The sequence below is a fragment of the Camelina sativa genome, chromosome 17 (genome assembly GCF_000633955.1).
Source record: "Camelina sativa cultivar DH55 chromosome 17, Cs, whole genome shotgun sequence".
Classification (NCBI taxonomy): domain Eukaryota; kingdom Viridiplantae; phylum Streptophyta; class Magnoliopsida; order Brassicales; family Brassicaceae; genus Camelina; species Camelina sativa.
Genome location: NC_025701.1, coordinates 8,621,011 through 8,648,717, shown reverse-complemented (window position 1 = coordinate 8,648,717; position 27,707 = coordinate 8,621,011). Strand labels below are relative to the sequence as shown.

The 27,707-nt window shown below is 36.6% G+C and overlaps 6 protein-coding genes and 2 long non-coding RNA genes across 15 annotated transcripts in view; 4 read left to right on the top strand and 4 right to left on the bottom strand.

Moving 5' to 3' along the window:
- Positions 1-766, top strand: part of LOC104756215 — a 7,810-nt gene extending 7,044 nt beyond the window's left edge. Inside the window, exon 2 of the long non-coding RNA XR_762284.2 lies at positions 337-766. This is a non-coding gene — a long non-coding RNA (uncharacterized LOC104756215). The remainder of the gene's footprint in view (positions 1-336) is intronic.
- On the bottom strand, positions 2,780-8,180 carry LOC104756214 (dnaJ homolog subfamily C member 16). Its single transcript, XM_010478763.2, has 20 exons — positions 7,949-8,180; positions 7,778-7,847; positions 7,513-7,555; positions 7,339-7,416; positions 7,151-7,235; positions 6,958-7,040; positions 6,826-6,883; positions 6,382-6,492; positions 5,978-6,035; positions 5,777-5,873; positions 5,246-5,281; positions 4,943-5,079; positions 4,706-4,776; positions 4,566-4,619; positions 4,292-4,434; positions 4,068-4,208; positions 3,683-3,922; positions 3,532-3,591; positions 3,195-3,449; positions 2,780-3,095 (listed from the first exon to the last, which is right to left on the bottom strand). The coding sequence occupies exons 1-20, from the start codon at positions 8,088-8,090 to the stop codon at positions 2,955-2,957; spliced, it is 2,103 nt and encodes a 700-aa protein (XP_010477065.1). The 5' UTR covers positions 8,091-8,180; the 3' UTR covers positions 2,780-2,954.
- LOC104756211 (xyloglucan 6-xylosyltransferase 4-like) lies at positions 9,039-11,642 on the bottom strand. 5 transcript variants are annotated; one of them, XM_010478759.2, is made up of 4 exons: positions 11,486-11,642; positions 11,112-11,393; positions 10,941-11,014; positions 9,039-10,796 (listed from the first exon to the last, which is right to left on the bottom strand). In XM_010478759.2, the coding sequence occupies exon 4, from the start codon at positions 10,648-10,650 to the stop codon at positions 9,280-9,282; it is 1,371 nt and encodes a 456-aa protein (XP_010477061.1). In that variant the 5' UTR covers positions 10,651-10,796; positions 10,941-11,014; positions 11,112-11,393; positions 11,486-11,642; the 3' UTR covers positions 9,039-9,279. The 5 variants fall into 5 exon arrangements, with proteins under 5 accessions (XP_010477061.1, XP_010477062.1, XP_010477059.1 ...); XM_010478760.2 differs by having other exon boundaries at positions 9,039-11,014; positions 11,338-11,393; positions 11,486-11,577; XM_010478757.2 differs by having other exon boundaries at positions 9,039-11,014; positions 11,372-11,393; positions 11,486-11,577.
- On the top strand, positions 11,552-13,084 carry LOC104756213. Its single transcript, XM_010478762.2, has 3 exons — positions 11,552-11,871; positions 12,020-12,142; positions 12,765-13,084. The coding sequence occupies exons 1-3, from the start codon at positions 11,574-11,576 to the stop codon at positions 12,905-12,907; spliced, it is 564 nt and encodes a 187-aa protein (XP_010477064.1). The 5' UTR covers positions 11,552-11,573; the 3' UTR covers positions 12,908-13,084.
- LOC104756210 (probable serine/threonine-protein kinase At1g54610) lies at positions 14,281-18,235 on the top strand. 2 transcript variants are annotated; one of them, XM_010478755.1, is made up of 9 exons: positions 14,282-14,922; positions 15,004-15,288; positions 15,390-15,710; positions 15,810-16,037; positions 16,139-16,236; positions 16,347-16,437; positions 16,526-17,068; positions 17,541-17,673; positions 17,852-18,235. In XM_010478755.1, exons 1-9 carry the CDS (start codon positions 14,506-14,508, stop codon positions 17,872-17,874), a joined length of 2,139 nt encoding a protein of 712 aa, XP_010477057.1. In that variant the 5' UTR covers positions 14,282-14,505; the 3' UTR covers positions 17,875-18,235. The 2 variants fall into 2 exon arrangements, with proteins under 2 accessions (XP_019095063.1, XP_010477057.1); XM_019239518.1 differs by lacking the exons at positions 17,541-17,673; positions 17,852-18,235 and adding an exon at positions 17,151-17,503 and having other exon boundaries at positions 14,281-14,922.
- On the bottom strand, positions 18,601-23,673 carry LOC104756208 (LON peptidase N-terminal domain and RING finger protein 1-like). 3 transcript variants are annotated; one of them, XM_019239523.1, is made up of 18 exons: positions 23,497-23,673; positions 23,296-23,376; positions 23,047-23,148; positions 22,636-22,718; positions 22,374-22,458; positions 22,200-22,286; positions 22,016-22,077; positions 21,734-21,924; positions 21,586-21,646; positions 21,302-21,479; positions 20,945-20,983; positions 20,792-20,853; positions 20,652-20,688; positions 20,372-20,421; positions 20,067-20,133; positions 19,906-19,984; positions 18,971-19,206; positions 18,601-18,873 (listed from the first exon to the last, which is right to left on the bottom strand). In XM_019239523.1, exons 2-18 carry the CDS (start codon positions 23,362-23,364, stop codon positions 18,814-18,816), a joined length of 1,548 nt encoding a protein of 515 aa, XP_019095068.1. In that variant the 5' UTR covers positions 23,365-23,376; positions 23,497-23,673; the 3' UTR covers positions 18,601-18,813. The 3 variants fall into 3 exon arrangements, with proteins under 3 accessions (XP_019095068.1, XP_010477054.1, XP_010477055.1); XM_010478752.2 differs by adding an exon at positions 19,454-19,533 and having other exon boundaries at positions 18,971-19,039; positions 23,296-23,672; XM_010478753.2 differs by having other exon boundaries at positions 18,971-19,039; positions 19,127-19,206; positions 23,296-23,672.
- Positions 25,356-25,763, bottom strand: LOC104756207. The gene is made up of 3 exons (XR_762283.2): positions 25,748-25,763; positions 25,527-25,665; positions 25,356-25,442 (listed from the first exon to the last, which is right to left on the bottom strand). It is a non-coding gene; the product is annotated as an uncharacterized LOC104756207 (long non-coding RNA).
- The window catches only part of LOC104756206 (PLASMODESMATA CALLOSE-BINDING PROTEIN 3-like), a 2,381-nt gene continuing 1,642 nt past the window's right edge, over positions 26,969-27,707 (top strand). Inside the window, exon 1 of the mRNA XM_010478751.2 lies at positions 26,969-27,258. Within this exon, the coding sequence (XP_010477053.1) occupies positions 27,207-27,258 (52 nt within the window). The 5' untranslated portion in view covers positions 26,969-27,206. The remainder of the gene's footprint in view (positions 27,259-27,707) is intronic.

The following is a 27,707-nucleotide window of genomic DNA, read 5'->3' as shown; positions in this document are numbered from 1 at the left end:
ACTACTTTTGTTTTAGTACAACACATTTGTCAATAGATGCATCTTCACATTAGTCCTTTCTTCTCTTCTTCCTCTGGTTTTTGAAGCTCTACTGTATGTGGTGCTGGCATGTTTGTGACGACTAGTACTACATCATGACCCTCTGTTTTCACGCCGTGTGGAAACTTCTCCTTGATCTTATCCATCACTCCTTGCTTCTCTTTTTCTTGTCCTTCTGCTTCTTCCTCTTCTCACCGTCTTCACCTTCTTCATCGCTCGACTGTTCACGATGAGTTTGTTTGTCTACTTAGTAACCAAAAAACTACAAGCTAATAATCTAAACTTTTGTACTTACAGAAGAAGAAGAGCTGTTGTTGGATCGGTGGAATTTTTCGATAAGATTTGGCTTGTTCTCTTCTTCCTCCTCTCGTGCTTCTGGTGAAGCTGCTCGAGGAGAGTAGGCTTATGCTCCTAATTCTCTTCCTCTTTTTGGTGTTACGCCACGAACGGCTCAGGTTCAGAGATTTGAGTCTTGTGCTCGAACTCAGACGCGAGAGTAGTCGTCTCTTGAGGTTTCACTTCCTCCTTTTTCTTCAAGAAATCGAACATTCCTCGTTCCTTAATCTCAGGCGTCGTCGTCGTTGATGATTCCTCGTGCTCGGGAACGTTGTTCTTGTATTCTTCCGCTGTAGTGTTAATCTTGAATCGATTGAGAGGTTAACGAAAATAATAAACCGAAGCTTCGAAATTCGATTTGTGCTTTAAGTTGCTTTCCGATGGTTTTCAAGAGCTGTGTGTGTGATGACTGATGACTGATGACTGAGTGGGGTTTAATTATTTCGTTTAAAGATAATACTCCCTCCGTTTCATAAAGAGTGTCACTCTGACACTTTTCACACAAATTAAGAAAACACTGAAATATACATATATGCCCTTATTTAATAAGTTTTTAATAGACTATTTTAGTTATAATTAAAGGTAAAACAAGAAAATTTAAGATAAAAAATGCATTGGAACTATAAAATAATGCATTGGAATTGTAAAGTGACAGTCTTTGTGAAACAAAGAAAAATCTCCAGAATGACACTCTTTGTGAAACGGAGGGAGTAATAAAAAGGACGGATACTATTTCTTAAATTGCAGAATGGACCCCTTTTTTCTTTGACGTCGGTGGATGAGAGAGTTAAACTAATAGTATTATTTAGTTCACGGGAGATGTATGGGAAGGTTTGGTGGTTACACTTGGTCGACACAACACCGTTAAATTTATAATAATTTGATTGTATATTATAAAAATTAGATAGATAAGACGATATATAATGTATTATTGACGAATAAGAATGGATTAGGATATAGTACATAATATAGTGGTTTGAACTAGTTGTTGTTATCACGAATCATACATTAGGATATAATTAAATTCTTTAATATCTTTGTTTTCATTGTGTATTATTATATGAATTGAAATCGGTGACATAATATATAATGAAAATTTAAATAAATAAATAAAAAGAATTTTAATGGAAGCTTAAACTCTTACAATAATTTTTTTAATACTAATTTTCATTTTAATGTTTTTACTTAACTTCGGCTAATTTTTTTGTTGCCTTTTTTAGTATTTCTAAAAAGATTTTAAGACTTTAAGGTTTTTTTTATAAGAAAATCAATTTAACGGGTTAAATTGCAGTACCTTGTAAACAAACAATATGAATCGTCAAAATAAAATACTAGAGAGCAGTAGATATTAATACGACATGACAGAGAAAATTTACAGGTTTAACCAGCCATAGCCATCATACCATGCGGCAATATACAAAATTGATAAGAAAAAAAAATCACTAACATATATGGAAACATTAGTAGTGTGAAAGAAAATTCAAATTATCTGAAGTTATGCATGGATTAAGCCAATGTTTAACCGTCACGTGTCTGATGAACGTTACAAGAGCCCACAAATGTCAAATGGAACCCAATAGTTGGCTCTTAGCAAAAGTGTAAACAGCGACTAATGTTTTGAGAGACTCAAAGAGTTTTGAGTTTTGTGCTTTTACTTGATTAAAAACAAAAACAGAGAATTAAGAGAACCTAAAGATCACCTAGGTGATTAAACACAGAATATAGACAATTGCCGTAAATGTAATTGGCTTGACCAGCAAGATTGAGAGGAGGATTGTTTTGATATACAAAGTAATAACCATTTAAATTACCCAAATCAAGCAAAACCTCTGTTAAATTACCCATATTAGCTAAATCAAGCAGCAGAAGCTTTGTTAAAAAAAAAAAAATTAACTCAAGAGTTTGATCAATAATTTGATCAATTGAAGCTTCCTAAAATAAGTAGACCACCACTAGCCTCAGCTCCATTGTTCTCATTACTCGAACATGCTCCATCATGACTTTTGTTGATTAATATGCTAATTATTAATTTGATACATAATTTCCTTTCTCATGTGATGGATATATTATTTTTTACATGGAAATCAAGTTTTGTACAATTTTGAAATAACATCATAAATCTACTAGCATTAAATCTAAAACATATATACAATATATAATTTCCTTTTTCATGTGATAGATATATCATCAGATATAATCTAGTAGCATTAAATCTAAAACATATATTGATAGTAAAGAGACGATCGATTGACCGGTTTTGTTTGGTTCGGTTGATACCAAATTTAATTTCCAATTATTGTCTTTGCTTTATTTCCATGATTTGATGATATGATGATAGCTTTCTGAACGCCCAAACATCAATATCTCTTTGTACAATGGTATACATTTACAAACGGGGTTCGAATATTTTTGAAGTGTTAAAAATGATAAAAAGTAAATTACTTTAATTTAGTAACTTAAAATTCAACCTATGAGTCTATGACTCTCACCAAGAAAAGACGAAAAAATAAAAATACAAAGCAACAAAATGTAAATGTCTATAAAAAAAAAAGTCAGACGGATCCTAAGGGGTTAATATATTAGTCAGAATCGGAACCTGAAGATAGAATTTGGACAGCATCTTTAGGTTCGTAATCAGTGATCGAAGCAGGAACTTCTACCTTTGCATTCCTCCTTCGTTGTTCTCTCTTTCTCTCTTTCTTCTTCTTCTCCTCCTCCAACTGTAAACAATCATCAACCTTTCTTAACTATGGGGTTTGAATAGAAAACGAGATACAATGATGTATAAAAACGGCTGGAGAATAACTAGAATTTATTACGTTATCGTCTGATTGATTTGGTGATGGCTGACTTGTCTGAACAGGTTGTTGTGTTGATCGGCTTCTCATCCACCAAACATTGCCTGCAGATAACAAGGCTCCTAGAAGCAATGTTGGTCCCATTCTTGGATCCGCTAGGTAGTCTTTGACTCTGTTCCATATGCTCAACAATTTCTGTGTTGCTTTTACGGTTTTCGGGACTCCTGATCTCATCGGTTCTGCGCTTTCTGGAACAAGTTCTGGAGTTTTTGCTCTCTGCAAGTTAGAGAGAAAGATAACAGTGAGCGAGATGTGATAAGAAACATGTATATAATGAATAAAACGGAGGTTTACTTACATAGAAAGGTAGGTTTCTGTTGTCACCATCATCAACCATTTTTGATAGCCACTTGATGATCTAGAAAAGAGTAGACAACAAATGTAACAAAGTCAACACCAAAAACTAGTGCAGATTTGTGAATCACAGGAGTTTGTTTAATACTGTGTACCTCGGGAGTTTCAGCCGGTCCGTCATAACTGACAACAAGTTGTGCTGCGGGATCAACATCGTCAGCTTCAGATTGCCATACAGTTTTGGGCCATTTACTTGATTTCTGCTCTACATTAGCACTTTCTGTAGCATTTTTATGATACCGAACGATCAATATCCTTGGGACATCAATTGGTGCCCTCCTAGTTCCACACGTGTCATAGCTGGTTTCCGATTGAACATAGAAGAAACAGTATTTCTGGTCGACAAATCCAGAGGGAGTCGGATGGTAGTAAGTAACAGATTTTAAATTCTAAACATGAGATATTAAAACATTCTGATGGATTCAGATTCAAATGCGATAAGGTAAGTGTAGATAATAGGGTTCTGGCCAGAATACTTACACTCTGGACTTCTCCGTCGAGCCACACAAATGAAAGTCGCTTAGTTTTGTGTGCAGAAACTGCTGGACCTATTGATGGATCATTGGAAGCCTCATCTGATCCGTCATACTTAGACAAAGCATCTTGCACCCTGCACATGGTCTACAAACTTGTCGATTAGACGGAGACAACTCAGACAAGAACATCAGATAAAAATGGACGACGTTAAAAAATATTAGACTCACTTCTCTCATCTTATTGAGTTCCACGCTTTGTCTTCCAACAAGGATGGCACAGTACCACGTTTCTTTATCATAACCAGCTCGAGAGTATCCTCGTGCATCACAACCAAGTTCCATTGACGTAGTGCTTCTTAGTTGTGGAAGTTCTTTAAGAAAAATAACCATAAACCAACAAAAATCATTCAACTACATGACCAAAAACTGAGTAGAAAGAGAAAAGCACATGCAAAAACCAAATATATATTGAACATATAACGAGTGGAGGAATAGGAATTACGTAATTGCTTGTTCTGCTCCAAAATATCCAGGAACCATGTACGATTGCCAGATCCTGCAAGATGGAATATCTTATACAATTAGTTTTCTAATCATGTTTCATTATTAATTCAAAACACTCAGTTCAAGATGGCGAAGGACCGTGATAAACAACAGGTTTTAAACCCGGATCCTTCATAATCACAATGGCAGGTGCAGATTCCACCTCCAACCTGTTACAAGGGAAGAATATGAGATGAGCCAATGTCTAATCATGCGGTGGAAGAATCAAAGGGATACCTATTTCCTACCACCAAACTACGCATATCAATAAGAAATCTTTACCAGAAGCAATAGACACTAACGCAGATAAACAGACTAAGAAGTGCAATGACATACCCATTCCACCAGAAAGATGCATCCTCTTCTCTCCAAAGCACGTAAGATATAGAGGCAAAATTCCAATAATCTTTTGCAGCTTGGCGAATAACAGGAGAAGCTCGCTCCCCCGTTTGTGAGAATAAAATGACTTTCACCTATTTGAGCATGGGAAAGATCAGAAACAGGACAAAAAGGGTTTAGGTAGTAGATGCGATAAAGGGAACTGTTATGTCTGGTTAATATGTTATTCCTAAGTTACAAGGATGAAAAAAAACTTGATTAGGCTAAATCTAACGAGAAGAAAAAAGAAGTTCAACAAACCTTATTAGGTGGAACTTTGGAAAGGAACTTGGGTACCTGTATGAAGAAATATGTCTCTAATTATTTACAAAAAAAAAGAGAAAGAAAACGTATTTCTAATTACATAAAAAAATAGGGAAAGAGACTGGAATATCCAACACAAGCCAAATATAACCGGAACTAGACTCCAGAAATTTTTGCAACACACAGCGGTTAAACGGATGGAGTTGAAGTAAACATGTAAGCAAACAGTATCATTCTTACAGACCATGACATAACAGAATTAGAAACATTTCAGGTACTGTGAGGTCTGCAGATAAAATCAGATCAAAGTTTCCAATAAAGTTCTTCACATGGTTAGACCTAGTTTCCGTCTTTGCTGTTTCTAGACGGCTATGATATTCAGGTTTGATAGACTACCATTTATCTAGGCATATAGACTACCAACTAGGTCACTAGGCCGGACAATTCAGTCAGATATGGTTCCTATAAAACTTAAGTTATCTGCAGAAAAATTCACATTACGATGGCTTTAAAGAATGCTATATATACCAGTGTTTCTTTTATGTGATAGAAAACTCTAGGTAAACCCAATACAGTGGTTGCAAACCAGTCAGTAATTGCATCTGTTGACAGCTCCCCTTCAAACCTAACAAGTAAGTAGATTAAAATTATTATCCTGGTAAATAAGGAGAATGAAGCAAACAAAATTCATTTAAATGACTACTCCCAAGGGTTCAGTCAGTAAGCTACCTGATGAGGCAGTCTGCAGTTTTGCAATGTGGGGGGAAAGAGACGATTGAAGGAAGGCCTGCATGCATAATATGAGGTTATAACAGGCGAAAAAAATGCATGCATTTCACCCAAGGAATAGATTTACAGGTTTCTAAAATATCAACCATAGTGATAACAGAATGAGTCTGAATGTATACATGGAACTGTATATTAATGTTCAACAGAGCTTAAACCTACTGGATGTACTTAACTCCCCAAGTACATTTATTCAATTCAAGATCCAGTTTCAACAGATGCTCACTGCTCTTCTCGCCCAATGGATCTTCTATACTAACTTCAGTTTAGTCTTTAGTTTTACTAACTTTTGAATATTCTCAGTTTTCGTTTAGGTTCTTGGCAGGGTGAGGAAAGTGATTACTTGCCTTTTCTGAAAAATACTTGTCCTGTTGGTTTCTTCTCAGCAAGGTAGGTCACCAGTTGAACATCACCAAGCTCTAACATCGCATGGTTAGCAACCCCATCCAACAAAGATACTGCAATTATAGAAGAAGCTGAGCGTAAATGGTTCCCAACCACGGCAAAGCATGTCTAAAGCAATTGTTAGCTATTAATTTGTTCCTCCTACTTGTTAAAACATATCTTTTGAGATCAGCTTGCAGGCTTGCAGTCATATGGTTACACTTTCTGTTAACAGACACATATTTTTTTCCTGAAAACTAACACTGTCTAATCTAGATACTTCAGTTTCCCCTTGCTAATTGCACTGTTCTAGCTCTTCAATCTATATTTATACTGTCTCATATTTTTAACAAAGGCTGGCAAGTGGTTTTCGCTTTGAACATACTACAGAAAAAGAGAAATCATACCAATCCTTCTCCAAGCCGTAGAGAACTGAGCAGAGCTGTTGCTACCAGAAGAATACACCTACATGTACTAAGAAGTTAGATAAGATGTAGCATTACATTATACCAAGGGTACAACTGTTTTAGAGACTATACCTGAATGAGCCATGGCTTGGAATCTTGGAACTTTAATGCAAAGTCTTGAGACATAATCGACATAAATCCTTCACGTTCAGGCTCTAAAACAGCGTTTTTACACATTAAACCAGTTGTCATCGGAAAGGAAGTAGATAAAACGAATTCAAGAACTAGAAATGGAAATGTCAAAGAGGTGTGTTAGTTAACAGACCATAAGAAACAGGTTCCAGCAGGGGAAGATTTATTTTTGCAAAATCTTCCACAGCATATTGTGTTTCAAGTTGCTCTATAATATGCTGCAACCATTAAAAACAAGTAACTGATTTGAATTAAAAAAAGAAGAAGAAGAAAGGACAGAAGAAATCAAAATGAGGGAAAGATACAGAACTAACAACTTACAACTGATTCATCAATGCCGTATATGTCATAATCCCTTTTCCAAACTGGATTTGTTAATAGCTCATAGGCGTATTGTATCTGCATAATACAAAGTAGCGATGATATAATTAGAAGAAATATTACACACATCAAAAGACTGACTCGATTAGCACTAGACAGAAAAAATCGACTAACCTTGATAAAATCAGCAGGAAGAGAATCCCCTGAACCTGAATCCCTGTCACAATCAAGTTGTCAAAGAGGTTGTTACAGTGTGTCTGCAACATATTTTTCTACTTAAAACACCTAAAGTCTAGTTATCTAATTCAATTGGAAATACATTCCAGTTGTAAAAACCAATTGCATACTTCGCAGAAGAATGAGACTAAATCCAAATTCTAGGTTGAGACAAGACACACAAAAAAAAACCCAAAACAATTCGCCAGATCGAGAAAGGTACCACTTAGAAGCAATATTATCGTACGCCTCTTTAACGTCATCCACTGAAGTGTACATCTTCACACCCAGAACTAAGAGAAACCACAAGGGATTCCAAATCAAACGATCAAAACGGAAGGTAATTGTAGTAGTACAGTACGATTATGATGATGTAGGGAGAGAGAGAGGGTACCGTCGTAGTGAGAAGGAGGAAAGGAGAGAGGAAGAAGGTAAAGCTGGAAGAGCATAGCGAGGAAGAAGAGTAAGATAGGAACCGCATAGGCTCTGAGAGTGGAGGGCATCGACGCCGACGACGACGGAGTTTCCTTCGCCATCGGGATTTTACGATACTCCGATCAAAGAGTCTCCGATTTCTTCTTTTAAGTGTAATCTTTATTTTCCGCGTTTTCTTAAACAACAATAAATAGGGGGATCAGGATCACAATCCCGTATCATTTAAGCAGGTTAATTACTTCTTAACAAAAAAAAAGATTCTATAATTACATACAGTATAGGGTTTTAGCCTTTAGTGTAAAAATATGTTAGGACTGCCAAATATTTCAATATTAGAAAGTGTATAATATATACGAGTTTTTAGATAAAATTTGCCAAAACCATTACCAAAAAAAAATCAATGAAATTAATTTATCAACTACCATCTTTTTCCATGGTTCAAAATACAAGTACAAGAGATAGTACTATTTCTTATCGCTATGTAAAACAGAGCTTGGGGATTTTACAAGTGTTTCTTAACTTTCACAAGCCTCTCTTCATTGATTTGGGACAAGACCCCGTGATCAGTCGAAACATTTATCTGACACAAAACCAATATCCTCGCGCGAGTTGCCCAGTTTTAGTGTACCAGTGATTCTACACTTTGAAGACTGATACAAATATTTTAGATTCTACTTCATCATACTCATAGCTGTCTTACTTCCGATATCCTTAAACTACAGATACTAGGCAAAAATATAGGTCATAGGATGGCAAAACAATTTTCTTCTTCTTCTTTTTCTTCATCATTAATGTGTGAAACATAAGATGACAAAAGAGAGTCAGCTTAGCTAGAATGTAAAGCTGCTTTACTACCGAAATCCTGAAAGTGAATTAATATTGCTTTCATCATAGCTGACTCATCATTCTCCTTTAACTCTCTTTATATACTTTACATACAAGTGGTAATGACAATGCTTAGAAACTGGGCGAATTATGTTCCTGGAACGAATTACCAAAGACATATGCAACCTTTCCTCCAAAGCCAATGAAAGAGTAACTAAACAAAATTGCAGTATCAAATTTCTCCATATATTGACTAAAAATTGACAGGACACACATCTATGGAAAAAGAATTTGACAACTAAAACTATTGCCAATCAACAACAGATATAATGAAGCAAAGAAGGAAAAAGTGCAGCACATGCCAACAAATTGCATTGTGTTTGTGAGAGCATCCGTATATTACCTATATGTTTCGTGTAATCTTTCCAAGCTATGATTTCCGTTCACTCATTGATTTTCCTAGCTCTATGGTTTGGTTTCCACGTGCATTCTTCGAATATCAAATTTATCTACTGCCTCCAAAGGAGAAACTGTTTCGTTTCTGATCCTCTTAACCTTGGGGCTCAACAATCCCCTGTGGCTAAACCCATACAACTTAAGCACTTGATTATCTGCAAAATTAAAAGCCCTCTCCATGCTCTTGAAGCATCTATCGACTGCGTAATCAGCATAGCTGCCACACGGTTTGCACCCCACAAAATGTGTCACAAAAGGCCATCTCTCATCCCCCAATCCTGGATGATACTTCTCTACCATCTCTTCATACTTATCAACCAAACCTTCCCAAAACCCGTGCAAATAGTATTGATTCTCAACATAAACCTTGTCTATCCACTTATCCTTCTGCGAAAGCAGGAGATATATCAACGCAGACTGATCATCAGCCTCAAATGCTGGCCTGCCTTTCAGATAAGCTGTCAGTACCTTCCCAGCTTCGTCACGGATAGGCCCTTTTGGTCCCATTGGAGCCCAAGCATCTAATAAATCCAACGACCACTGACAATTTCTCAACAGAAAGACACCAGTGTTCAATGCAATCCATGACTTTTGGTTGAACAACAAGTCCGGATAACCGTGTATCACCAGATTATGCTTCTCGTACCGAGACAAGGGGATCTCAAACAGTATATCAGTGAACAAAGCATCACTATCCATCCACCAAATCCATTCAACTTCTGGATGAGACAGCATTAATATCCTAATCATAGGCAGTTTCGTCCAATACCCTGAGAGCTCCTCATCCAAATTAGCCATGTTATACACAATCTCTATCCCGTGAAGCCTACAGTAATCAATCTTGTTCTTCACGGATTTCAAAAGATAATAGTCTCCAATTGGTTTGTCGCAGGGGCTTGGGGAAGAGCCTGTGAGAAGCAAGATTCGAGCTTTGCCATTGACAGTACTAGGAAACTCAGGGTTCTGATTCAGCCATACCTTGCGTTGACTATCCCAGTTGGTGACTTTAGGACCTAGAGTGTACGTCGCATTGGGAGTAGTAAAAATCTCAGCTTTAGGCGGCTCAGCAGCAACCAAGTCCGTCGAATTCGAATCAGATGGGATCTCCGGGAGGATAGTCATCGGAATGGTTTCTTCCTCGATGAAACTCTGCTTAACAGAGTCAGCGTTGGAAGAGCTTCCAAGGTTACCAATACTGATTGTTGCAAGTAGGACGAGGATGGTCACGAAGCCGCAGAGAATCATGATCTTGATGTTAAAAAAGGTATTATGGATCTGCCAACCGCGCAAAAAACCACGACTTCTCCCTCCGCCAGTTGATACAGCCGTAGTTGACAGCCCTCCGCCACTTGCTGAGGATCTCGACTCATCATGACACATTGCACCTCTCTAGATTTCACCCTCCAGATGGCACTTGAATCCTGACACTTTCTTACTTAATCAATGAAGACAGTCTTTTTAGATTCCAACTCTCTCCCTCTCTGAACTTCACCGCTCTGAAATTTCAGATCTTTTTTGGCAGGATCCTGATGGAAGAAGACTAGTAGAGATGAGATGATAGACATTGACAATCTCAAGAGTCTCCTTTTCAAATATTAAATTAGATAATGGAGAAACATGGTCTTAATTAAATATATTTTGGAGACAATAAGGGGAGATACAGGACTAACAACAACTTTCATCATTGCCGCCATAGGCCCTTGCTCTATACTAAATTTGTTAACAGCTTAAAGGTGTAGTGTATCTGCAAAACATGAAGTAGTAGTACTGATGATATTAGCAGAAGGCTAACACACAACATAAAGCAAACAAATTTCTCACAAAAATAATCAAACAAAAACCTCTATATAAATTCTGATGTACAAGTAGCTCTTGAACCTGAATCCATGACATGGTCGATTTTTCAAAAATATTGTTCTAGTTTGTACCTTCTACCTAGAACTATTACAGTCTGGTCCTCAAATTTAACACTCATTACGGAAAAAACTAACAGCAACTCATAGTTGTACATCAGAATCATGGGATTAAAACTAGAACCAAAATTAAGGAAATCGAAGGAATTCAAACCCGTAAGCCAAGCCTACAAAGGTACCATACCAACCTCGTCCAATGATTTGATCGATCTGTTGCCAAAGAAATGTTCAGAAATGCTCAAAAGATAGAAGTAACAAAAAAAGCTAATTGGAGTACAACAACAAGTTCCGGTTCGGTTTACCTTTACTTAAACCGAATTTAATTGACCTTCCCGGTTCAAAAAACCCCAAATTCGACAGAGAAGGGACGCGAGCGAGCGAGCGAGATCGATGGGGTCATCATACTCCGCCTCATTTTCTAACTCCACCACCACGACAGCAGCTCCTCCTCCGTCTCCGCCTTCATCGCTTCCGTCGCGCTCCAATACAAAACCTAACGGAGAAGAGAGACCACGTTTCTTCGATGGAAAAGCGAAGAACAAATGCTGGGCTAATGCTGACATCGTACCTGGCCGACATCCCGAGAGGTGGCGTAAAGACGCCGCCGGGAACATAGTCTGCAAACGTTTCGGAAACTGCAGTGGTTGTCTCTGTTTCGAGTATGATCACATTATTCCTTACTCCAAAGGTTTGATGATTCTTCTCTCAACTCTTCTTCTTCCCCCTCCCAAATGTGACATTTTTGAAATTAGGGTTTTGAGTGATAAAAGTAATTGTGGATTTGTAATCTGAAAGTTTGAATCTTTGAAGCTTGATGGTTGGATCTCTGTGAATAGGTGGAGAGTCGGTAGCAGAGAATTGTCAGATACTTCAAACAAGAGTTAACAGATTAAAATCAGCTCAAGAAAATGTGGATCCGATCACACTTAAGAGCTACTCTTGTGGTCTACAATTTACGGGTATGTACTAACAATAACATGGTGATGAAAAAAATCATAACTTTGTTCCTTTGGGTTTACTTATCTCATAAGATTTAATCATTACATTGTTGAGGTTTCTGTTTCAGTGTTCATTATGTCAAATATCATGTAGAGAGACTACGATCTGCTTTTGTGTTGAATTGTGCAATGGCATTTCACTCGTTCTGTTTTATTAAGTGTTGTGCTTGAATAGCTTAGCTTGTTCGTTGGAAGTTATGCTAAACTCATACATGTGGGAGCTGCTTTTGCTTTTAGATCTTCTTTCTCTTTTTGTTGCTGTTGGTTTTTTTTTGTTTCTTTACTTGAGGAATTGCACTTGACTAGCCATTAGGAATCTTCTTTAAATGCAAAAAGCAATGCCTTGAATTGTTTTTAGGTGTGTTGCTAAGTTTACATTTTTATAGGAGTGAAGCAAAGTGTTAAATGCTCTTGGGAATTGCATTTTCTTTCCAAAAAGACTCAACAGATTGGTTAGATCTGTTTGATCTTCTGACACATTGCAATGATTATACACAAGTGGACTTTAAGTGTGTGTGTGTCTATTGTTCTATGCATATTAGTTTAATCACTTTCTCAAGATTTTTCCTACTAATGTAAACAGACAAGGAGCTAGATGTAATCGAAATGGCGGTTTATGGAGACGTGTTACGACCTGGAAAAGAATGTCGCTGCAAAACCGTAGCCGAGCTGCTAGGTCAGTCCAAGTCCAAAGATGGTAAAGCCGCATGCGAGTTACCATCATAGAGAAAATAATCAAACCATGTCTTTGTAAAGCTCTGATTCAAACTCTTATGCTCATAATTATTTGTTGGTTGATCCATCGTCAGATTATTTTACGTATTGAAAACCATTGTTTGTGAGTGAGAGTTCTGATGATATACAATTGGAAATAAAAATATCTGCTTGCACATTGTAACCTAACTTCAAGTCAACAAATTGATTGTTTATACATCAACCACCTAATTCACTACTACTAAATAGATAGACGAGAAACAATAATGACTGTTTTTTCACTATAGAGATTTTTTTATGGTTGATCGTGGAGACATGAAATATCAAAAAACGGGAAAGGTGCGCAATTATGTGTGAGCCTAATTAAAGAAAGATGTCTACCAAAAAAAAAGTTAAAGTCAATATAAATTTCCTTTTAATTTTTTTCTTCTTTTTTTTTTCCATCTATATAGTAAGTTGCATTCAAATTTTCAACCAAAACAAAAAAGATTTGCTGTTCATAATAAATTACCTAAAGAAAATTTCAAAAAAAAAAAGGGGTAGTTGCAGGGATGTTCGAAATTTCGGATTTGAACAATAAATGCAGTTCCAAACATACACACGTATACACGCATACATTGGTTGGAAAACAAAAAAACTCTGTTATGTAAGAGTCACATGATATATCTATCCAACAATAATTCAATATGGAATACGAATTGATTACACAAGGGCCGAAGCTCAAATCCCAAAAGAATTATCTTTGCTTTATTGGACTCTCCAAAAAAGCATTTTGATACATACAACCACTTCGGTTATTAAACTAAAGGAATTCCGAATCGATTCATATAAACACACAAAACAATACGAATGAGAAAAAATACAACAATGTTTGTGATTGTATGTATAATACACACACATGATCCCCTAAGGGCACATGACAAGTGTGAGGTTTATAATGACTAAATAAAGATTGATAAATAAATAAAAATGTCCAAACTAGTCAACAACAACCCACCGTTGTTTTGTTGGCCGTATTAGCTCACTCTCACACTGGTCGCCGCTAGTCAAAAACTCGTTCGTTCCATTTTCTAATAATCCTACAAATTTATCGATTCTATTTCTTAACAATGTTGTTAAGTCAAATAATGTTTAAAACAAACATAAAAGTTGTAAGTTACTTTTACTTAGTAAAAAAGGGAAAAATACTCAAACGTAAGCGGGAAAAAATAAAATAAAAATGGTGATCAATCAACTCAACTCATGAGAGTAATCATTGTCGATGGAAAAAAAAAATCTTACCGTAGATTTCGCCTAAAAAACATTTCTATTTTTGATTTCACGACATTTTAGTTTTAAACTTTTAATTATAAAGGACCGTCGTCTTCCGCAATTCACGCCGAAATTAAAAAGAGAGTTCGGAAAATATAAATCACTAAAAAGTAAAAACATTCTCCTCCTCTCTCTGTATATATAACGAAACTGCAATAGTTGCAGTTGAATCCGAATCCGGATCCGGTACAGAGACGGTTCGGATCGTAACCGGCGCTGCTTTAAAAAGAGATCATTCCGGTACACATGTGTTGACGACGACGCGTAGGAGGAGCTACCAAACACAATTCTGAGAAGGAATGGGTTGTGTCAGCTCGAAGCAGACTGTTTCCGTTACGCCGGCGATCGATCACTCTGGTGTTTTCAGGGACAATGTTTGTTCTGGTTCCGGTCGAATTATGGTTGAGGATCCGACGACGACGACGACGACGACGACGACGGAGAAGAAGCTTTTCTCGTGGAGGAGTAAGAGCGGGAAGAAGAGTAGTAGTAGCAGCAAGAAGAGCGGTAGTGAGTTTGGTGAGCTGAGTGAGTCTGGCCGAGCGAGTTCCAATTGCAGGAGTGAGTCGGTGAGTTTCCGGCTCGGTAACTTGAGCAAGTACCTTGAAGCTGAACAAGTCGCAGCTGGTTGGCCTGCTTGGCTTAGCAACGTTGCTGGTGAAGCTATTCATGGTTGGGTTCCATTTCGATCCGACGCTTTCGAAAAGCTCGAAAAGGTTTCTTTTTTATATACTGTTCTGTAATTTTGTTTCAAAATGTTGATCGTTCTGAAAATGATTTGGTTTGTGGTTTTGAAGATTGGACAAGGGACTTATAGCAGTGTGTTCCGTGCGAGAGAGACTGAGACCGGGAGGATTGTGGCTTTGAAGAAGGTTAGGTTTGACAATTTTGAGCCGGAGAGTGTTAGGTTCATGGCTAGAGAGATTCTGATACTTAGGAGATTAAACCATCCCAACATTATCAAACTACAAGGTATTGTTACTTCAAAGCTTTCTTGCAACATACATCTCGTCTTCGAGTATATGGAGCATGATCTCACTGGTCTTCTTTCTAGCCCTGATATCAACTTCACTACTCCACAGGTCAGTTTCATTAAAAGCATCATCTTCTTTTGTACTGATTTATTTTTTGTCCGGATTGTTACTGAGGAATATATATGACTGTTGTTGCTCTGGCCTTGCAGATTAAGTGTTATATGAAACAGTTGTTGTCTGGACTTGAACATTGTCACGCACGAGGTGTGATGCATCGGGACATTAAGGGTTCAAATCTTTTGGTGAATAATGAAGGGATTTTAAAGGTGGCTGATTTTGGGCTAGCAAACTTTTGCAATGCTTCTGGGAATAAACAGCCTCTTACTAGTCGAGTTGTGACTCTGTGGTACCGTCCGCCTGAACTTTTGCTCGGGGCTACGGACTATGGTGCATCTGTTGATTTGTGGAGTGTTGGCTGTGTTTTTGCTGAACTTCTTCTCGGGAAACCGGTTCTGCAGGGAAGAACTGAGGTAAAACCACAAAATGTTTTCTTGTATAATATATGCAACAAGTAGCGTCAGACGTTTTGATTCTGTATATTGCTCTGTTTATTGAAATGTATGCTATAGGTCGAACAGTTGCACAAGATTTTCAAATTGTGTGGATCTCCACCTGCAGATTACTGGAAAAAGTCCAAACTTCCTCATGCAATGCTTTTCAAACCACAGCAACATTATGATAGTTGTCTCCAAGAAACTTTGAAAGATTTGTCTGATGCTGACATCAATCTTATAGAAACTCTTCTTTCTATAGAGCCTCACAAACGTGGTTCTGCCTCTACTGCCCTTGTTTCTCAGGTAAATTATAGCAACATCTCGTTTGAAGACTTTTTGATTTCTAAGAAGATATAACTTTGGTATTGTTACATCTTTTTGATTTCCCTTTATTTATTTTTCAGTATTTTACTTCAAAGCCTTTTGCTTGTGATCCCTCAAGTTTACCTGTATACTCGCCTAGCAAGGAGATTGATGCAAAGCATCGAGAAGAAACAACAAGGTCAGAATTTAATTCATTTTCATCATCATACTGTGGAAACACACACTAAAATGTCGGGTCCTGGAAGCACTTATATTCATTATTCTCCTATGTCATTTTTGGAGTTCCAGGAAAAAAATATGTGGGAATGGGAGACGTGGTACAGAGTCAAGGAAGCCAACACGGAAGCCTCCTGCATGTGCCAAATTGGCACCAGTTGAGGTACTTCTAACATCTTCTCTTGTTTACATATTATCTGCATTTTTTGAGGAGGAAAGATTTAAAAACTATCTCATTTGTCAACTTGCAGGATGTGCGGCACCATTCTCAGAAATTTCAGAAACGTAATGGTCATTCAGTACATAATTCGATTGATAGTGATGCCACAATATGTGAGAAACCACAAAAGCCATCATCAAATCATGAAAAAGATGAAGCCTCTCATGTAAAGAACGCATCACAAGGAGATGTGCCTTTCTCAGGGCCTTTACAAGTCTCTGTATCAAGTGGTTTTGCATGGGCAAAGCGAAGAAAAGATGACATATGTGTTAGATCACATAATAGATCACTCTCAAGAGGTCACATTACTAACCTGTTGGGACCTTCTCCTGCTTTTAGTGAGAACACTGACGTTGACTCTAAGATAAATGAGAAAGAAAACGAAGAAAAACATGGGGCCAAAACGGATTCCCAAGACCGTGAGGCGTATGAAATGTTGAAGCTTTCAATGCTAAAGAAGTGGAGGCAACTTGAACGACCAGATTCTTTTGATACTTCTGACGAGTACCATTCACAGGAACTGTCATTGGCACTTTATCAGAAAGAAGAAAAGGCAGCAAAGCTGGGTCATTTGGTACGTCTTTAGATTATTGAAGCAATCCTTTTCCCACTATTTTGAAATCCTAGTTGATATACTAGATACCTTGTATAATTAGGTTCCCACGTTTCCAGCGAGAGATATTAAGAACCTGGTAGAACCTTTCTTATACCAATCTTAACTTATATAAATCAAAGTTATGATCCTGAAACTTCTGATATGCTATTTTTTATAAGCTTGCTAATGGCAATGGCAGTAAGCTATGGATTTGAAAGCTTCATATTGATGTTTGACACTGACATCTTAAAATGAGGAGAAAGTGATCCTGATTGCTATTTGACTGAGTGTAGCTTTATTACTTTTAATTATTTTGTCTCTCTCCCACTTTTTATATTCACCTAAAAACTTGAGAGGTAAAAGTAGAACATGCATGATTTGCTTAGTCTTCTTTTAGGATATTTTGGAAAAAAAAAAACTCAATGATGCTAATGAGTTGAGACCTTGACAGGGTTACGAAGACAATGATGACAAAATTGAATTCTCAGGCCCCTTGTTGTCTAAATCTTATGGAGTTGATGAGCTTTTAGAACGTCATGAACGCCAGATTCGCCAGTTAGTTCGAAAATCTTGGTTCCAGAAAGGTAAAAACATAATGCTACTAACTAACAAGAAAAAGAGAGTATTTTTGTGATCTACTCTGCTATAGCGCCTTATAGTCGCCTAGATTCAGCACTTTGTGTTTTTATTTTACTTTACACTGTTTAGTTAAAGATCTTAAGACATGGTGAGCAACAAGTGTATGGCTTTTTTGAATTGCAGGTAAGAAGAAACAAGGGAAATGAGTGACTCCGTATAAACTTGTCTGTGTCATAAAAAGCTTCCCAAGTGGATTCCTGATGAGAGCTACAAGAACTCAAAAGACTAGATGCATACTGATGAATACAAAGTTAACAAGATCTTCAGAAACTGTGATGATCAAAAGCAAATATGGAGAAAGCCATGAAGCAGTTTTTGTTAATGTTATTTTTTAATATAATCTTTCTTTAATAAGTTATTCTTTTTTGAGAATTATAATAACTACACCCAAATTATGAATTCCAGGCATATATTGTAAAGAGCTAGCACAATATCATAAGCGTAGGTATATCTATGTAAAATCTAGTTGTATAAAAGAAGACCAGCATATTAGTAGTTGTCCATAAATTACTGATTTATTCCAAAGTTGGGGACCCCTTCTCGTTTCGTAATGGTGAGTGATATGTGGCGTGGTGTCATGGTATTTAATGATGTCTCGTGACGATGGTTTATGGTAGTGATGTAGGATTATGACGCTTGGTGTTATCATGTTGTATCAATATCACTCATCAGGATCAGGACTGTGACACATTGTGCTCTAGTGAAAATATATATTCTGTGTACTTACATGTGTCTACTGATCAGAATTTAAGAATTTCTTAATACTAATCAGAACTCAAACACTGTAATAATGCATTTGGTATAACACTGTAATAATGCATTTGGTATACTTTTTGACATTTCGGTTTTTTTCTTTTCTTTTGCAGTTGCAATCATGAAGAATATGATAATTAAGGTAAAAAAATACACTCGCAAACAAATTCTACAACACTGGATCGATCAAGGATGATAGCAATCCTACAAGGATCTCTACCTTATGTATTCCTTTTAAAAAATAATGGTTTTTGTCAACTTTCTTATCAACAGATCCCAAGTTTTTATCCCTGTAATTTAATCGGCAATTCAACCCCCCTGATGATGCCGGTTCATTGCATTCTGCATCCTCTTTCTACTGATCGGAGATATATCAACCCACGCCTTATTCTCTGCAACAAAAAAGTTTCAACAATCAAACGAAATGGACTCGTGAAACTATGAGATTTGTCGAGCAATCTTAGACTAGAGTAGACGATATTCAAGTACCTCTCCAGTATCCTGAAGCCGAAGCAGTTCCAATCTTTCTGAAGGTCTCCTATCTGTCAATGTAGCAAGCTGAGGCCAAAAGAACTCAATGAGCCACAATTCAACACAAGTGAATACATGGCTATAGTAATGTGTTTTGCTAATAAACAACATTACCCAGAAACTGAAGCGCTCAGGATCTTGAGGCGTTGGGATCATCGATTCAACATTTAGAAGTATTTCAAGTCGTCTTCTGTCTGCAAAATAAAGACAAAGGGTAAGACTAGATCCTGTCTGAAAATATAAGAATAAACAAGTGGCACAACTATCAATCAGTTACTATCATAAAAGACAATGGTTGATTCAAAGATAGTTTTTAGACGGTTTGAAGACTAAGACAGTATCAACAAACAAATGTTTCTATTGATTTNAGCAACAATTCAACACTAGTGAATGAATACATGGCTATAGATAGTTGTGTGTTTTGTTGATAAACAACATTACCCAGAAACTGAAGCGCTCAGGATCTTGAGGCGTTGGGATCATAGATTCAACATTTAGAAGTATTTCAAGTCGTCTTCTGTCTGCAAAAACAAAGACAAAGGGTAAGACTAGATCTTGTCTGAAAATATAAGACAAGTGGCACAACTATCAATCAGTTAATATCATAAAAGAGTAAAAGACAATTGCAACGCAAGTATCTGATACTATGCTAAAAAAAAAATCATAAAAAGACAATGGTTGATTCACAGATAGTTTTTAGACGGTTTGAAGACTATGACAGTATCAACAGACCATTGTTTCTATTGATTTTGAGCATGATCATGGCCAGGAAAGACATTAATAGCCAGATATTTGAAAGAAACAGTACTCTAATGAATTGTTTCAGTTGTTATATCTAGGCTGGAAATATCAGAACTCATGAATTCAATTCCGTTTCTCAGCTAATGTATTACCTCCTTGTCTAGCTGCTTCCTTTGCTCTATCTAGCCATGACCGAGCAAATGATGCTGCATTGGTCGTCAGTTCCCGCAGCTTTAAGAAGTCATAAAGAAAGGTGAGGAAAAAAGAGAAAGGAAATAAACTCACAATAGAAAAAAGTAGAGAAAAATCATACAGCTGCTTTATCTTCCTCGCTTTGTGGTGGGGTATCTGTCACCCATTCAACCTCTGCAACACGATACCTGGAAAAGCAAAAAGCGTAATAAGAGGTTCAGCGTTTTTGTGTCTAAATATGCTGCAATGAGGTCATGTATATAACAAAGTCAGACATGTATTATAAGAAGACTAAATATTTGATCGCACACATGTTGAAAAATATAATTTGGGAACATGTATATCACATCCCAACACGAAAACGAAGACATTGTTAAGCAAAAATCATGAGCAACAATATCAAGCGATCAGAATGACAAGGCTTACCCGTCTTGATCCCAAGCTTTTACAATGCGGCACCTTCTATGGCTTTCCAGCTGCAGAAGCCATATATTACGTTAATTATTTGACAAGTTACATATGAAATAACGCCACAAGATAAGTAAAAATATAGAAACTGCAAACTACTTTTATCAACAGTTTATGTCTCAATCAAATACCAGATTGCCCAGAAAATGATTTCTATAGGTTTACTATGTCACGGCATCAGAGATTTAGTCTAATAGATCCAAGTAACATTTACGAAGTAATGGAAAATGATACTCACCTCCAGGACAAAACGTCCATCCGGGAGTGGATCACACCTGAGTAGTTCCAAAACATTAGCAGACTTAGGGTGGGTTATTGTAATTTAAAATCATCAACTAGAGGACATCAAATATCATCAGAAAGAAACAAGAAACAGACTCTGTGATTTCAACTTCGCAAGCAACATCCACTGGAGAACCTGTCGCAGAATCAAGAGCTACCTATGAACATCGGAATGGGCAAACCTTACTAGTTAGGCATCTTTTACGAATGTATAATGAAGAAAAAGAAGAAAAAGGGAACAACACCCACCATTCCCATCCGATGATTTCCTTCCATTATTCTTCTCACCTGTTTCAGTCAACACATATTAATCAATGTACTAAAGTACAAACAGTACTATTGCTGCGGAATAAAGTGGCCATAAAAGTTTCAATCTATTAAGGCTCACTTAGAGACCACTTTCTCTTTTTCTCACTTCACTTTCTTGGGGTTATTTCCTAAAGTGAGTCGCCGTGTCTTTATGAATAGTTTTACAACAACGTGTACAGTCTAAGATCATTTCAGAGTTTTGTGATATCAAGCTGAACCTTTTTTACACTAAACGAGTTCCAATCGCAGCAATTAGTAGGCTACTTAAGTTCGTAAAAAAAAGCTGGAAGAACTCACCATTAGTCGATATCGTGGTTCAAATATGTGAAGAGACAACTTCTGACAGGGGATGATCACATCCATGACGAAAAGGGGCATACTTTCATTGCCCAAGTGGACCAGAGTGTCTTGCTCTGATTTCCTTTCAGCATACTCCTCTGGAAAGTTTTTTTGTATGATGTTATTCAGCGTCACACTGCCAACACAAAGTTGCTTCAGTAGAAGATTAAAGCACAAGCTACAGGCACATAGTTAGTATGGCATGTAGCTATAAGGTCAATAGAGAAAGTTAAAAAAATTACCTGACAGCACATGTTCTTGGGGTCATAAAAATAACAGTTCGACATAGTGGACATTTGTTGCCTATATTCCACAAAAAATTAATAAGCAACACAATAGTAAAAGAAGAATTTTTCAGGAATTAAAAAACAATCAACCATAAAAACCCACCACGATCCATTGACTGAAAGAGGCATGATCGGCAGAACGTATGCCCACATGGAGTTGTAGCAGGTTCATACAGCAATTTCAGGCAAACAGTGCAATCAAAATCATCAGAACGCTCAGCCTTTTCATGGGTTTTACTCATCGAAGTAGGCATCACTTTCTCCAATTCCTGAAGATTGGATCGGAGAGGATCGCTTCATGCGATCAGAAAGAAACCCAAACTTAAAAAACGACACATTTAGTAACGTATCAATAAGGAAAAAAGAACAGAACACATAGATGTACCTAAAGGGATCAATCTGTAGACCTGAGAGGATAGTATCACGAGCTGCCTCATATCTTTCTAGCTGCAGAAAATAAAATAAAAAATTGACACATGTGACATGAAGTAGACCGAGAAACTCTTGATAGTAGTACCTTGACTTAAAAACAAAATGAATTTAAAGACAGAAGAATAACTGAGACATACCAACATGAGGGCACAAGCCTTTGTAGTATATGACTTCACTGAACTACTCTGAGCATTCATTAGCTTATCAGCATCCTTTAGAGCCAGCTGCAGGAAATATCAAGTTTTCCAGGGTGAGTAAGGGTTCATAAATTTTGCAACTGGTGGTAACAATTTAGCAAGTAGAATACATACTTCCCCAAGCATCGACATATCAAAACCATTCAGAGGTCTATATTCAGAAACTGATGCAGATCTCTGCTTCAGATATTGGCCAAATCTATAAAGTAAAATGGATGGGAGATGGAGACAGATTAGAATATGTCAACACGGCGTATTATTTATAAACTGAGTAAAAAGGCAAAACTAGATACACGATCCAATGTAATCTTTGATCAGAACAACATGACAACTCCATTGGAAGTAAAAAGAGGGCATCGGTTTTGTGAAACCTTACCTTATATAAGCAGCACTTCTGTTGCCAAGAACAATAGGGTCAAGAGGTTTAATAGTACTGGCTTTCGAATAGCTGCTAATTGCCTGTAGGAAAAAAAAAAAGCCATGTTATCGGCAAGAACAACAGATGTGTCTGTCTCATTTGGGTTCCAGTATCAAAGCTTTAAACTACCACGAATCTGCGGAATATTCAACTTGAAAACAGGTTGATAAGTGCTACTATCATATTATCATGTTCACCAAGAAGCCACTCAACAAAGTAAACCACACAAAGAAGCTACAAGATAATCAACAACAAGCCTTAATTTGTATCATCATGCTTTTTGTTGTGCTACCTATTGACTCTTCTCTCGCAAGAACCTATCCCTAAAGAAAGTAAAAAAGGCCAAGAAAGATGAAAAGGGGGTCTGACCTCTTCAAAGCGAGACTCTTTGAAAGCTTGGTTACCCTTCTCCACAAGTTGAAAAACCTGATTGTGTATCTCTATAGGTAACGAATTGTCTGCTTCACTGACCTAGAAAAAATCAAGGAAAGAATGAAACTTTTTTAGATAACTACAATAAGATGGATGATCTTTAAGGAAACAAGAACCCTAACGAAAATCTAAACCAAAACAATCGGAAACTAGAACATGCATTGTTTGTAATCCGCGAGGACTCACCAGACCGTAATTTTCGACATCATCCAAACCAAACAAAGTGAATGCCGGAAGAGAGTCTTCGTTCGACATCTGAGGAGTGATCTAGAAACGGACCCAAAGAAAAATTGAAATTTTGGGGAAGAAATTTATGTTAACAAGGAAAGAGATTGAAGCGAAGAAGCAACAGCCCAAGAGAGAGAGAGAGAAGAGAGAGGAGAGTACAGTATCGTGTTCTGTTCTGGGTCCTTCGTTTGCAACCACGGATTAGAATCCTCTACGTGGTTGGTCTCTCTCCAAGCTTCACCTTTTTTTCTTTTTTTCTTGCTTCAATCTCTCTCTCTCTCAGTAAAGGTGAATCCTTTCTGAATTTTGGGGTCGGAGGAACTCACAAATTGAGCTCATCAGAGTTGTTCGCTTAATTTATTTATATCTTTTTAGTCGAAACGAGTCTAAAGTCTAAACCAATTAATAATTATTAAAATTTTATAATTAAATAAAATAATCTTAATTAAAGAATATTTAGTTAAATCAAAATTTTATTAATTTAATAAACTCGTTAATTGAATATGCTGAAGTTGAAATCAATTAATAAATCAAGTGAGAGATCATGGAGCATTGGATTGTCCTTGACTAAATATACTATACCCAAAAATGTAGAATGAACATTAGTATTTAATTTTTTTTTTTTTTGACAACAAAATACAAGATTGACTCAAACAAGTCAATGCTAAGGAAAATTGTGAACATAGGTAACTAAGTGCAGTGCTGAACTCGTTTCGCCAAATTGTCCGCTTTACCATTAATATTTAATTTCATAAACCCAAAAATGTAGAATGAACATTAAGTATTTAAAGAGTGAAATAAAAACAAATAAATAAACTTGGAGAATGTTTGACTACACTAATCTTTACAAACTCGTTCAGCTCCGAGTTCAATGCTGGACTAATCAATCATCTTTACCAATCCAAAATCTTTCACTAACTAAAACTATGAGAGTTAATTACTTCTCGAACAAGACACTCCTTATATCAATGTGATTCCATGGGCTTATAGGCCCGTTACAAAAGCCTCATCATAACGTGAATCTTTTGAGTATATTAATACTCACTTTTATGTTTTTTTAATAAAATCGTTGATTGATGGTTACTTTAAATCGTTGATTGACTGGAAACAGAAAAGAAAAATCCAACAGCTACGATGGGATTGGGTGATCCACCGCTCGATGTGGTGCAAACCAATCCCACGGCCGCAAACCAATTGGTTGGTACGAAGCCAGATAACGTTAAATGCCGCACGCTTACTGAATACTACACTCCTACGATGTCTTCGTAAAGCTATAGTATGATGCAATCATAAATACATGACATTATTTTTCATTGTCAAGACTCAAGAACATTAGTTGCTTTTCTTGTCTAGATGAAAAAATGTCTTTAAAGAAAATATCTAACTTAATAGTGATTCAAACACTAAGGACATGTTTATAGGGGGATCAGGTAAAGGTGTTCTTAGAGGAGAAATATTGTAAAAATAATGTAAGATCAGTTCTTAAGAACTTTTGTTAAGAAGTAAGTTATTGGGAGAACATGTATAAGATCTTAAGATTTAATAATATAATATTTTTATAAAAATTTTAAAATGTTTATTAATGTTTAATAAAAAATTTAAGAATGTTTAATACTATTTAATAATATAATGTTTATTAATATTTTTAAACATATTACAATTATAAAAATTTATAAAATAACATTTATAAAATAACATTTTAATAACATGTCTTCTTTAGTCTTGTAAGAAAACTTGGATTATGTATACAATTGAGTCTAAAATGTTCACGGCTAAATCTCAAAGACAATATATCTGGTGGAAATTAATGGACTTATTTAAAGTAGAAAAGGTTTTACATTTGTAGAATTGGTTACATTGACGAATGGGATAACAAAGAAACAGATAGAACGGCTAGTAATTCACAGTTGTTTTGATTGCATCCAATATCTGTGTCAAACAAGAGCACATGATATGTTAGAAACTGCTCTTTGGGTCGGAGCAACGTGATAAGAGAAAAGGATTAATTGAGATCAATATTTACTTACCTTCAAGAAACAACGTTCAAGGATTGTTGCAGAGATCTCTGCTCCAAAACCTCCTGTTATTGGAGCCTCATGGCTTATCTGCAACCCAAGCAAAAACAAAACAGTTTATAAGATGGACCAGACAAAACAAAACCCGCCATTATCATTTAAGTTAGAGCTTACAAGAAGTCTACCAGTCTTTTTAACCGAGGCCTCAACAGTTTCTTTGTCCCAAGGGAGTAGAGTCTAGACAAGCTTGTTACATAATGGTAAGCTGAGCTCCCCATCCAACAAGTGTTATGTCATTCCCTTCTCTTATAACCTGATCATAACCTCCTCTTAATTAGTCTCGACTATGAGATTGTCATCTTCTAAGAGAGACGGTAAAAATGAACTTATTATACCTCAGCTTCTGATAAACTTTTCATTCAAAGACTACAAGAGACAAGTGACGGACATGTTCGATCAACTAATATGATTCCACCAAATGCATTTCATCAGATACATTCCATTGAGTCTCTCCATGAGATTATATATGTGTTTAGAAGATTACGAACCTTAGGACTGTCGTCTCGTTTCACAGAGGAGACTGCTGCTTCACCGTACTTAAGGAGATTGTTACACCATTGATCCAATTCACGAACTCCATCCTTGATAACATACAGCATCTGCCCATTATCACATTCTTGAGTTAAAGCTACCACAACACATTTCTACTTCGAATGACACAAGTCAAGTATAGTGATAACATCAATAAGCTAAAACTTGGTTCTCGAGTCTACAAGAATCAATAAATCACACAACTCTCAAACGAATCAGATAAACAGAACAATAGGTAAAAAGACTAAAGGAATATTTCTAACCTTATTGGCTTCAGAGCTTTCTGGATTCACGAAATCACCTTCACGAATTGGATTGGAGCGAGAAGAAACGCGTTCTCGTTCTGTCTCTGCTCCTCTGCTTTCGCCGCTCCTTCTTCGCTCATAAACACCGGTTTATCCACCGGAGCACGCCGATTCACCACTCTCTTCCCTTTCCCTTTCTTATTCCCCGATGAATCCGCCGCACTCAGTTTCTTAGCCGGAGAACCGAATCCTACTCCGGAAGAGCTTGAAGAATTCTTCGGTTGAGCTGGATCCTCTGTTGTCTCCGTTTCGATTTGGGAATTTTGACATTTGATTGCGAAATTAGGGTTTCTGGTACTGAAGAGACGATGAAGAAGATGATGACCAAAGAGGAGACGACGGTGAGGAAAAAAAAATCTCTCGTCGGGGAATAAGAAAGGGAAAGGGAATAAGATCAACATTTCTTTCGTTTACAAGGTGACATGTCAGCATAAGAACACTTGAAGAACAAATCTTAATTAAGATCATTTGGCCTGATCTTAAAAACACTATTCATTATTTCTCATTTTAATAAAGCCCAAGATCACCTCATTGTTTTGCCCATAAACATGGCCTAAGGCTATTTAAAAAAAAAATTGATTGTATGATTATAGTTTACTCTTTTCTCTCAATAAATATAGTTTACTACATTCTTCAATTGTACTTTGTATGGAAAAAAATAACATAAATATACATATGCTCAACTTGTTTTAGGAGTAGAGAGAGAGACAGTAATAACTAAAACAAATAAGTTAATAACTGACTAATAAGACATCATTGTTCTGCAGGATCTAAGCAAAAAAAAGGCCTTTTTTCACTGTCTTCAATGCAGTGACTCTCTTTCTCTCTCTCTCTCACTCACACCTCTTGTTACCTTCAAAACCTTCTCAAATCTCCTCCATTATTTTTCCTTCTTTCTTTCTCTCTTCTCCCTGCAACTAGCTGCATCCAAAAGTGCTTGGGTTCTGTTGCAGCGACCATGGCTGTTGTTGTTCTTGCGGTGATTTTGTTGGCCATGGCTGGTCACTCAAGTAAGAATATCTTCTCTGCTCAAACCCTGCAAAGTTTTATTAAAATAATCATTCTCTGTCTCATGTAGATCCTCTTCTTTTCTTTTTGATGGGAAAAAAAAATAAAAGATTCTTCTTTTTTTGTCATCTTCTTTCATAAAAATACCTCCTTTCTCTCACTCTGTTTTAGAACAGAACACTCACAAATTTCTTAGCTTTCATAGTTTTTTTTTAATGAAATTGTCTACATTAAAAGGCCATTTTTTCGCTTTTACCCATACTTTCTTTTCATAAAAAGGTGTTTCCTTTTTGAATGTGGAGTTCAACAATCTTGAATTACACATTTAGGTTTCATTTCACACATAATAAGTGAACGAGAGTTGCAAAAAATGGTCATGAATGTCTTATGTGTGTTGTTATTGTATAGGTGGAACATGGTGTGTATGCAAAGAAGGGTTAAGCGAGGCAAT

Excerpts from the sequence above, each read along its gene's own strand:
- LOC104756211 (XM_010478759.2), bottom strand. The coding sequence starts at position 10,650 with ATGTGTCATGATGAGTCGAGATCCTCAGCAAGTGGCGGAGGGCTGTCA.
- LOC104756208 (XM_019239523.1), bottom strand. The coding sequence starts at position 23,364 with ATGTCGAACGAAGACTCTCTTCCGGCATTCACTTTGTTTGGTTTGGAT. Across the intron at positions 23,149-23,295 it reads ATGTCGAAAATTACGGTCTG|GTCAGTGAAGCAGACAATTC; the intron begins GTGAGTCCTCGC and ends GATTTTTTCTAG. Across the intron at positions 21,480-21,585 it reads CCAAGAACATGTGCTGTCAG|TGTGACGCTGAATAACATCA; the intron begins GTAATTTTTTTA and ends TTGTGTTGGCAG.
- LOC104756214 (XM_010478763.2), bottom strand. The coding sequence starts at position 8,090 with ATGGCGAAGGAAACTCCGTCGTCGTCGGCGTCGATGCCCTCCACTCTC. Across the intron at positions 7,556-7,777 it reads GATAATATTGCTTCTAAGTG|GGATTCAGGTTCAGGGGATT; the intron begins GTACCTTTCTCG and ends TGATTGTGACAG. Across the intron at positions 6,493-6,825 it reads TACGGCTTGGAGAAGGATTG|TATCTTTGTTGGATGGGGTT; the intron begins GTATGATTTCTC and ends CTATAATTGCAG.
- LOC104756210 (XM_010478755.1), top strand. The coding sequence starts at position 14,506 with ATGGGTTGTGTCAGCTCGAAGCAGACTGTTTCCGTTACGCCGGCGATC. Across the intron at positions 14,923-15,003 it reads CTTTCGAAAAGCTCGAAAAG|ATTGGACAAGGGACTTATAG; the intron begins GTTTCTTTTTTA and ends GTGGTTTTGAAG. Across the intron at positions 16,237-16,346 it reads CATCGAGAAGAAACAACAAG|GAAAAAAATATGTGGGAATG; the intron begins GTCAGAATTTAA and ends TTGGAGTTCCAG.
- LOC104756213 (XM_010478762.2), top strand. The coding sequence starts at position 11,574 with ATGGGGTCATCATACTCCGCCTCATTTTCTAACTCCACCACCACGACA. Across the intron at positions 11,872-12,019 it reads CATTATTCCTTACTCCAAAG|GTGGAGAGTCGGTAGCAGAG; the intron begins GTTTGATGATTC and ends CTCTGTGAATAG. Across the intron at positions 12,143-12,764 it reads TTGTGGTCTACAATTTACGG|ACAAGGAGCTAGATGTAATC; the intron begins GTATGTACTAAC and ends TAATGTAAACAG.